General features: G+C 56.0%; 1 protein-coding gene across 1 annotated transcript; it reads right to left on the bottom strand.

Annotated features, from left to right (window-relative positions):
- Window positions 1-7,429: 7,429 nt before the first annotated feature.
- On the bottom strand, window positions 7,430-7,978 carry LOC139702645 (sterile alpha motif domain-containing protein 1-like). The gene has a single exon (XM_071604172.1). The coding sequence runs from the start codon at window positions 7,976-7,978 to the stop codon at window positions 7,430-7,432; it is 549 nt and encodes a 182-aa protein (XP_071460273.1).
- Between the last annotated feature and the right edge of the window lie 2,761 nt (window positions 7,979-10,739).

Below are 10,739 nucleotides of genomic sequence, written 5' to 3'. Positions count from 1 at the left end.
GGTCTCAGCTTGCACCCCGTCAGCAGCCCAGGACAGGTGGGCCAGCGTGGCTGGAGGACAGCATGCTGGCCTCGGGCTCAAGGACATCCCGGGCTTCCAGCCCAGACCTCCCTTCTGAGGGTGTCCCCACCCCCATCCCTGCCAGGGACACCCCAGGGGAGCTGAGGCAAGGTAGTGACCCCCAGGGGACACCCCAGATCTCATGGAAACCGAGGTCCACTGTCACACCTCCAGGCTGGGGCCACACCAAGGCAGAGGCATGCAAAGGAGAGTCACAGAAGTCAGGCACAAGGTCACAGGGACACCACGGGAGCCCATGCCACCCAAGCGCCCCCAGCACCTGCTTTAGCAGCCCCGACAGGTGACATGCAGACACAGACGCCCCCTGGGGCCGGGTACCCAGCTCTGGTGACAGACTGTCATGCGCACAGGCCTGGGCCACCCGCGCCTTGCAGGGGGTGACGGTGAGCAGCTGTCCAGACCCGGTTTGTCCCCGGGGATCCCTCCCCCTGCCCCACAGCTCCTGCTGCAGGAATATCAAGTCGCAGTGGGGACAGGCGGGCCCACGGGCGGAGAGGACTTGGAGCCCCCGTCCACCCCTCACGGCCAGCCCGCCCCAGGGGAGCCCGACACAGGCCCTTCCAGAGCCAGGCCGCCTCCGGCCCCCGGGGACCCCGCTGTGGCCACCCTGACTCCCCGGGCAGTACCTGGTTGGGCTGGGCTGAAGGGGCTCTCTGTGTCCTGCAGGCGACTGTGACCCGGGAGGGGCCTGCAGCTCCGGCCCTATATAGAGGGGCTGTCCCTAGGGAGGGGGCCTGGAGGTGCGGAGCCTCTCACCCCATTGCCCGGGCGCCGTGCCCACCCTGGACCCAGGCGTGCCTCTCGCCCAGCCCATGGCCTTGTATGGGCTGTCCCCGGGCTGGCCCGGCCCCCCATCGCCAAGCCGGTCCCCAGATCAAGTGCTGAGTCGGGCTGGCAGGGACAGCTGGCCCCCCGCCAGGAACATGGGACAGTGACTGCCCATGTCCCGGCACGTAGAAGCCAGTCTCCCCTGGCCCCTGAAGCTGCTGCAACCGCCAGGCCCCTCCTGGGTCCCCACTCAGCCCCCAGCAGCCCTGACCCTGGCCGGGGGCAGCCCTGGTCCTCAGCACGCGTCCTGGGCCAGCACCTGGGGAGAGGAAGCGGTGGCCTCAGGAGAGCCGGGGACCCTGTGAGCCAGAGGACACGGAGCCCCAGAGAGCGGCGACTCGCCTCCTGCCACCCACCCACCAACCCAGGAGGAGGAAGGCCCAAGCCACACCTGGACGCCAGGGCAGACCCTGGACGCCCGCTGCTCCCCTGGGTGGCACGGAGAGGGCGGGACCCCAGCTGTGGGCTGACCTGCAGGTTCACACTCAGGGTGGGTTGGCAGAGGTGGCCACCCTTCCCCCGCCATGTCCCTGGGAGATTTCCACTGGGGAAGGGACAGTGAGGGACAGGCCAGCTCGGAGAGGAGCTATTTTTAGGGCCAGCTCTGCTGTCCCCTCTGGGAGGCCGGGCAGAGGCCTGGGGTGCTGGGGGGGTCGGGCGGCAGGTGTCGGGGTGGTCGCCACGTGTCTGGGTTAATTATAACCTGGTGTCTCGGGTGTCCCCAGGCCGTGCCTCCTTACAAGGGCAGCCTTGGGCCGCTGGTGGCCGCACCCATGCCCGGGAAGGGTGGGCTGGGCAGAGCCTGTCACCCCGCACTGGAGTGGAGCCGTGGAGCTGGAGCAGGACCTTGGGGCAGCCCAGTGGTGACCGGGACCTCAGGGGCTGAGGAGGGGCTCTGTCAAGTGGGGACGGCATTGAGGAGCCAGGAGCCTCCCCAGGAAAGCAATGGAGAAGGGGGTTCCTGCCCTCCTCGTCCCTCCTGCTGGGGTCTCCGCCTCCTCGGGCATCTCCCTGGCCTCCCCCAGGCTCCCGGGCAGTTGAGCTCTGGGGGGTGAATGGAGCCTCTCCTCTCCCCAGACTCCTGACGTGGGGAGCAGGGACAGGAAGGAATGCTTGAGAAATGTCCCTGGGGTCCCACTCCTGATCTCCGCACCTACCTGCCCCTTCCCAGCAAGGTCAGATTAGCAAAGGCCTCCTTGGTGGTTAGAGAAGCAGAGGCCCAGAGAACTAAAAGGAACTAGAAACAGTTATTTACTGAGCATTTATTGGGGGTACAGAAGAATACAGCCACGTTCCCTCCCTCACGGAGGTGATGTTTCAACAAGGATTTTTGAAGGAAAATAAAGGAGGTAAGATGACAGTGGGGACGCAGCAGGGGAGGTCAAGGCAGGTGTCTCTGGGAAGGTGTTATCTGAGCAGAGGCCTGAAAGAGAGGAGGGAGCCCGCCATGGGAAGTTCTGGGGGAGTAGCTGGTGCAAAGGCCCTGAGGTGGGAGTGGCTTGCCCATCTGAGGACAGGCAGGAGGCCAGAGTAGGAGCAAATGTAGCCAAGGAAATGTGGGAGAAAGAAGATGAGGTTGGAGAGGGGACAGGAAGAGGCCCGAAGGACCCTGGGGCTGAGGGGAGAGCTTCAGCACACTCTGTGTTTATGGAAGCCAGGGAGGGCTGTGGGCAGGGGGGCGGGGAAGCCAGTTGCATCACACACCTGGCAGGTGGCACAGCCCAGCCCCATGGGCTCCTGATAATCCCCAGTGGGGCATTTGACTTCTTGTTTTTGGCCACACAGTGTCAGCAGACCTTTTAAGCTTGGGGAAGTCCCCATCCTAAACCAGCCTCCATTGGAGAAGCCCAAACTACCGGAACTCAGTTTCCCAGAATCCCTTGTAGCAATGGTTCAGTCATGTGATCTGGGCTGACCCAATCAAAGGCCAGGCCCTGACCCTGCCCTGTATCTGCTGCATGTTGAATCTCACAGGAACAAGTGACTCTGGGGAGCTTATGATCCCTCATATTCATATAGTCCGTCTCAGTCCCCAGGGCCCATCCCTTCTCTGTCTCCCCAGTGCCTGCCCTAGCTCAAGACCCCCTCCATGGTCCTCTGTCCTGGACTCCTGTCCCAGTCTCCCCCTCTCCCACCTACTCCCTAATGCCAACCCCACCTGTTGATAGCCTGCCATGGCTCTCTAGTGCCCTGGAGATAAATTAGTGTTTGTTGACTAAGTAAAAAAATAAAAGAAAGCCTCTCATGACCCCCACCTGCCCCACCCCAGGCCCTCCACACCAGTCTTCACCATCGGCTACGCATCTTCCTCCGGGTGCTGCTGTAGCTGCATCCCCCAATGTGTTTGTTTCAAATGTATTCTTATATTACATTTGGAGTGTTTGGATATTCATATCTATCCATATCATGGTTTCTCTTCCCAAATCTACTTTTTTTAAATTAAGGTAAAACTTACATTCCTTGAAGTGCTCTAAGGATCAATGAACTTTTATACATATGTACACCTGAGTAGATAGAGGATAATTTTCACCTCCAAAAAGATAAAAGATGAGACATCACTTACTGGAATACTATGCAGCTGTATATAAAATATGAATAAAGCTAATCTGTATGTTCTGCTTCAGAAAAATTGGCAGGATATATTGGAGGGTTTTTGTGGGGTTTTGTTGTTGTAGTTGGTTTGTTACCAGGGACTGAACCCAGGGGTGCTTAACCACCGAGCCCCAGCCCCAGCCCTTTTTATTTTGTTGAGACAGGGTCTCGCCAAATTGCTTAAGATCTTGCTTAGTTGCTGAGGCTGGCCTCAAACTTGTGATCCTCCTGTCTCAGCTTCCCAAGCTGCTAGGCCAAAATGTATTATCAAGTGGGAAAAATTATGAAAATATACTTATTTTCACCAAAATGCTATGGAAAACACCATTCCAAAATCCAGAATGCAGTCTTTGTGTGTGTGGTGCTTGGGATGGAATTCAAGTTTACTCAGCATGCAGAGGCGCTAGGTTTCAACCCAACACCAAGAAAGAAATTGGTTAAAAAAAAAAGCAGCTGCTCAGGAGGATGACGAGTTCAAAGCCAGCCTCAGAAACTCAGCGAGAAATTAAAAATGAAAAGTGCCGGGGATGTGGCTCGGTGGTTGAGTGCCTATGGATTCAATCCTAAGTACCAGTAAATAAATAAACAAAGAACAGACGTGGATTGGGTTGATCTGTGGGTCCAGCAGGGATGCTCTGCTTGGAAGCCGACTTGGGTGGGTGCAGGCTGAAGGGGGAGGAGCTCTTCTCTTGGCCACGCTGGGGCTTGCAGCAGGACGGGTTCAGGTCTCTTAAGGTCTAAACTCAGAACTGGCGTGACTGACACCTGTGCCCCTCTACCCCTGACCAAAGGAAGTCAGGTCACGGAGCAGCATCCAAAGCCAATGTCCCCTCCATGGTGATGATGATTTCTTTTGTGTTTTCATTAAAGGGACACACACTTCTCCTACATCCACACACAACCCACATCCATCTGTATCTCCGGAAGGATGTTGGAAACTGCTAACTGTGTTCGATTCTGGGAAGGATGGTAGGGTTAAGGAGAGACAAGATCCACTTTTTGCACTCTGGTATCTACAAACATATTTTCCTTTTTCTCTTTCTTTCTCTCTTTCTCTTTTGTTTTGTTTTTATATCAGAGATTGAACCCAGGGTGCTTAACCACTGAGCCACATCCCCAGACCTTTTTTATTTTTTATTTTGAGACAGGGTCTCACTAGGTTGCTTACAGCCCCACTAAATTGCTGAGGCTGGCCTTGAGCCATCCATCCTCCTGCCTCAGCCTCCCAAGCCACTGGGATTGCAGGTGAGAGCCACCATGCCTGGCTTTTCTTTCTTTATTAAAAATTCATTTTGAGGCAGGGTCTTGCTAAATTGCTGAGGTTGACCTTGAACTTATAATCCTTCTTCCTCGGCCTACCAAGTAGCTGGGATTAGAGGCGTGCACCACCATGCCTAACAGTGCATTACTTTTTTTTTTCTTTTAGTTGTAGATGGACACAATACCTTTATTTATTTGTTTTTATTTTTATGTGGTGCCAGGGATCGAACCCAGTGCCTCACACATGCTAGGCAAGTGTTCTACCACTGAGCCACAACCCCAGCCCCAGTGCATTACTTTTTAAATTAAACTGTGGCCAAGAGTTGGAAGTAGAAAAGCCCCCAATTTCTCCACTCACTATCCTGACCAGGCGAACTGAGGCCCTAAGGGATAGAATGGGGTATTCATTGAATGCCTTCTAGACTGTGGTCTTTGAGAAATCATTTATTCCCTCTGAGCCTCAGTTTACTCATCTTTAGATGGGACTGGTCAGAGTGGGTGGCTGTATGGATTCCACTAGTCCTTGGCTGTGGAACCTTGGAAGAGTCACTCAACCTCTCTGTGCCTCATCTTCCATGTGGAGTGGGGGTAACCGGCATACCTGTGGTAAGGACTAAGGGAGGTGACCTACCGCATGCAGGATTTGGCACAGGGCCTGTTCTGGGTAGGAATTCAGAACTCCCAGCCCTCACTGGCCTGTGCACCACGGCTTGGCCCAGGGCCAGCTGGAGAATGTTTGCCTTAGTCAACACCTTTCCCTTTCCCTTTATCTCATTTAATCCTCGCTGAGGTGGTTGTTTTACAGATAAGGAGATAGAGGTTCAAGAGATCATTGTTGCCCCAGGTTACATGGAGAGGGAATGGGAAGGCCTGGATTTGAACCCACCTCTTCCTGGGCCCTTCTCCCTGCCTCTCCCCACACTGTTGACCACCACCTACTCTGTTCTAAGACTGTTTTGGATCTCTCCATGACCGTCCCAGCAGCCTCACTGAGTAGGTTGCCCCTGGGAGTCTGGTTTCACAGACCAGGAACCTGAAACCCAGAGAGGTCACTTCCTAGCTAGTGATCACACAGCCAACAATGACCAAGCTGGGCCACCTGACTCCAGTCCCCTCACTACCTAAGTGTGACCACATCCATGATGAGCCCCTTCAACCCTGTGGCTAGTAAGACCTGAGAGAGTTAGAATGTGAGTTTGTTTTTTTCCATGATCCAATCAACACTCAATCTGCAGAATGCCATCTCTGTTTGCCCTCTGTAGGGTGGCCCTGGGGACAGCGTGGTGACGGACTGGCACCTAGCCCTGTCCTGCCTTCCAGGAATTCACAGTCCAGTATGGGAGACAGACGGGTCCCCAGACAGTGATGACCCAGAATACGCAGGCTAGGGGTGTGGGAGCCCCAGAGGCTGCAGGCCTAGGCTGGGGGTGGTCCCAGAGGGCTTCCAGGAGGAGGAAGTCTCTGCGCTGGAGATTGTCGGAGGCAGGTTGTGGGAGATGCAGGTTCCGAAAGACGCTGGGGTGGGCCTGGTCCACGGAGCAGCGGCGCCCCCTGCTGGAAGAATCCCACAGTGCAGTGAGCTGGGCCTGCAGGGGATTCCAAGAGCTCGGCTTGGCCAAGTTCAAATCTTGTACGCACCCAGCTCACGACTCTAGAACTTGATTCGTTCATTCGCCCAACGAATGTCCATTGAGTACCTACTTTGCATCAGGCTCTGTTCTGGTGCCAAACATACACTGTGGACAACAGAGTCCTGCCCTCAGGAGCTGACAGGTCCCTAGGGGGGAAAAGGAACCAGTAATACGATAGTAGCTAATTGGTACTAAGTACTTCCTTCGTGCCAGGCCCTGATTAAAAAAAAAAAAAAAAATACTGTCCACATTAACCAATTCAATCCTTGCAGACTTCAACTGTTCCCACTTTACATATTAGATAAACCGAGGCACGGGAAGTTAATTGCCTAAGGCTGCACAGCCAATGAATGCTGGAATCACTTTGAACCCAGAACCCAATTCTTACCCAACGCGTCCCCAGCCCCGAGGATGTCATATGTTATGAAACATGTTATATAAAATGATCTTAGACCCTGAAAAGTTTCATGAACAAAATCAAGCAGAGAAATGAAGCAACGTTTTGGTAGGAAGGTGCCCTTAAAAGGAGCAATCACAGCTGGGAATGGTGGCCCATGCCTGTCATCCCAGCAACTTGGGAGGCTGAGATGGGAGGATAGTTCCAGATCAGCCTCAGCAATTTAGTGAGGCCCTAAGCAACTTAGCGAGACCCTGTCTCTAAATAAAAATAAAAAGGGCTGTGGCTGTGGCTGAGTGTTTAAGCGCCCCTGGGCTCAACCCTACGTACCCAAAAAAATAAAAATAAAAAAAATAAGAGGAGCCACCAGGGAAGGGCTCTCAGAAGAGGCGGCCTTTGTGAAGAGACCTGACAAACGACGGGATCGGAGGGAAGGGAGGTAAATCGAGGCAAAGGCCCGCGGCAGGCGCTGAAAGAATGTCGTCGGTCCGAGTTTTCAAGATTCCAGCGTGGCCTTTCAGGCCCCAGGTCAGGTTCGACGTGGCCGGGAGGCTGCGGGCCACGGGAGCCTGAGGCTCTGGGATCCCGGGGGCCGCGCGGGGGCGGGGCCGCACTTCCCGCGGGATGTGGGCGGGGCCGCTCACCTGCAGGGGCGTGGCTCGAGGTCGCCCCGCCCCCGAGGAGCCGCCCGGCCGGGCCGGGCCGCGGGCGCAGCGGGCGCAGCGGGCGCAGCGGGCGGCGGCCGGGCGAGAGGGGCGCGGCGGGCGGCGCGGCCGAGCGGTCCGGAGCCCTCCGCGGCAGGTGGGCGCCGGGGAGGGGCGCGGCGGCGGGGCGCCGCGGTGATGGGGCGCGGGGGGCGCGGCGGGGCCTGGCGCGCACCCTGGGCCGCGCGCCTGTGGGCCCGACGGACCGCGGCCCCTGGACGCCGCCGCCGGACCTGGGGCTCCCGGGTCCCGAGGCCCCGCCGCGCCGCGTCCTCCCCCGCGCAGGTAAACAGGGCGAGGATGGGGCGGGGCCTGGCGGAGGGAGGGGACCCTGGTGACCTGCGCGAGGCCACCGCCGCCAGAGGTAAGGTGAGGGGCTGGGGGCCGCGCTGGGGTCCTGCTGCGCCGGCGCGTGAGGCCCGAGCGACTCGGTGCGCGCGCGAGTGTGCGGGGTGTGAGTGTGGAGGGGAGATGGGCGGCCGCATGACCCCGGGACCGGGAACTTTTCTGTGATGTGACCTCTGGTTGTGTCTGTGATGGAGGGGGGTGTGCGTGTGTGCGTGTGTGTTGGGAGTCGGGCTGGTAACAGGACTTCGTGTGTGCAACCCAGAGATCATGTGGCTGTCGGTGACTTTCTGCTGGCAGCTGTAAGATTAGATATGGGTGTTGTGTGGCGGCCCTTGTCCTTCTGCCTGTAGGATGGAGTGTGTGTGCATAGGGGACTGAGGTTGACTTCTGAGTTGTGTCACAGTGCTGGTGTCCCGGAGTTGTGGGTGACTGCCCCGAGGCTGGGCTCTTGCCTGGGTTACCAAGTGTGGAGCCATGGGGCTGGGAGAGTGAGGTGTGTATGGAGAGGAAGCCAGTGAGTGTGTGTGTGTGTGTGTGTGTGTTCTCCACAGTTGCTGTGGATTGGCACCAGCGAGCGTGGAGTCCTCTCTGTGGGGAGTGATGTGTGGTTGGGATTGTCCCGTGCCTAGATGACAGGATGGAAGAGGAGAGCCATGTGTGGGCTGTGCCTGTGATTACTACTCTGCTGGCGGAGCCCATGAGGCTCTATATGAGCACATGCAGGGGCTGGTGTTTGTCTCGGTGACAGCCTGAGTGATGGGTGGCTGTGGCCCAGCTGCAGCGGGGCTGTGGCCGGGCTGTGGTGCCCTGGCCTGGGGTGGTATGCGGGAGGCCGGGTCTGATTGCGGGTGGTGTGTGGGGGGGCGCAGATTGTTACATTAACAAAACTGGGTGAATACTTTATGTGCTTGTGGTTGTCAGGCTGGCCCTTGATGGATTTGTGTGACTGTGAATGTGACCATCTATGTGGCTTGTGTGCGCAGGGTGAGAGAGCAGGGTGTGTTACACAAACCTACAGCCCCCACAGAAACTGGAGATGGTACCTGACCTACACTAATGAGGAGAAATCCACTTACAATCTGTGAAAGTGATTTGTGTTCAGGAGAAGCTGTTCTTCAAACTCTGAGTTGTGAATTTTGATTTTTTCCTTCCTGGGCTAGCACTACACCGTGCCATCCTCTCTTGTGATGCTGGGCAGCGGCAGTGGCCAGTTGGCCAGTGGTCACAGAGGAGCTGACCAGTGCTCTGCAGTGCTATGTTGTCAGCTCAGATGTCCAGGAGGCAGCTACACTAAATCCGTTTTCAGCTTGTGATATTTTCAGTTTACAATGGGTTTATGAGGACGCTGTGCCATCGATCATGGGGGGACATTCCTATATACAAATGTATAGCTATAGGAGAGTTTGGTGGCCATTGGACTCTGTGGTGTGTGAAGTGCACGGGACACTCTTAGCATATGTGACCATGGTCCAGCCAGCAGGTGCGGGGAGCTCAGGGCTGCTTCTGGTGGACAGAGCCCGGGCAGTGTGCAGGGAGACAGGGAGCTGCCCGACCTGTAGGGCACCCCACACTGTGGGCACCCATGGCCCGCAGAGTAACTGAGACTGAGTTTGGGGCCATCTGTGTGTCTAGGTATCTGGGTGCCTGTGTGTGAGTTCTGCTGGACACAGGGTGGAGGTGGAGGGACTTAGAGGAGTGGGGGACACGAGGAGGGGTCCCCAACAGATTCTTGGAGTGTGTTTGGAGGGGCTTCAAGTACATAAGGAGGAGGTGGCCGCTCGGGGACTGTGTGTGTGAGAAAGTGAGTGTCATGGATGAGTGCAGGGACACAATTTGTGAACTCTTGGGGATTTGGTTGGATTATTGGAGGTGAGGGGCAGGGGAGTCGACAGAGCAAAGCAGAGGTGTCTGTGTGGTGTTTCCGGTGGGCAGCGGGCATGGGTGTGGGAGATGTACCTGCATGTACCTGATTTCACAGGTTGCATTAGGTCATATTTCTGCAAGAAGAATGTGGATGCATATGAGTTTTTGAGTTGAGCTGTATTTTGTGGCATTGGACGTGGAACCCAGGGGCGCTCTACTACTGGCCACATACCCAGCCCTTTATAATTTTTTTTATTTTGAGACAGGGTCTCGCTAAGTTGCTCATGCTGGTCTCAAACTTGCGATGCTCCTACCTCTGCCTCCCGTGCCACTGGGATTACAAGTGTGCCGTTACACCCAGCTTGAGCTGTATTTTTAAGAGGAGAAAGTGTGTGTTGTGTTTCTGATAAGAATGTGTACTGTATTTCTTATGAGGGTGTGTATGTTAAGAGAGGGTATGTGTGTGTTGTGTTGTTTGAAACAAGGGAGTGTGTGAGTGTGGGTGTGTTGAGTTGTGTTTCTAAGGGGAGAATGTGTGTGTTGCACTGTGTCTTTAAGAACTCAGGAGGCATCTGGTGTGGTGGCCACACCTCTAGTCCTATCCACTAGGGAGGCTGAGGCAGGAGGATTACAAGTGGAGGCCAGCCTGGATAATTTAATGAGACCCTGTCTCAAAATAAAAATGGCTGGGGTTCAGTGGTAAATCACCCCTGGGTTCAACTCCCAGCACCAAAAGAAAACCTCGGGAGGACATGTGTGTAGTAGATGCTCCTGCGCCTCTGGTGGCCACACATTCTGATAAAGCCATCATAAATGGAGGCGGGTTTGAGGACTGTTGTCTACCCGGACCCCGGAGGCACCAAAAGCTAAGCACTGGACCTGGTCACTCACATAAAACCACACAAAATCCCCATGTGGGACCTCAACTCATTAGGAGGCTTTAGACCTCTACTGTCACACGGACAGTGACATCCATGGGCCACACCTGTGCCATGCGCATGTTCCAACAGGCGCTGGGCTGGCTGAGCCTGTCTG

This window comes from Marmota flaviventris, chromosome 18, assembly GCF_047511675.1.
Source record: "Marmota flaviventris isolate mMarFla1 chromosome 18, mMarFla1.hap1, whole genome shotgun sequence".
Taxonomy (NCBI): Eukaryota; Metazoa; Chordata; class Mammalia; order Rodentia; family Sciuridae; genus Marmota; species Marmota flaviventris.
Note: the sequence above shows the minus strand (reverse complement) of the source record. Positions and strands in the feature narration are given on the sequence as shown.

Bases quoted from the DNA above. Each gene is read 5' to 3' on its own strand.
- LOC139702645 (XM_071604172.1), bottom strand. From the start codon at position 7,978: ATGCGGCCGCCCATCTCCCCTCCACACTCACACCCCGCACACTCGCGC.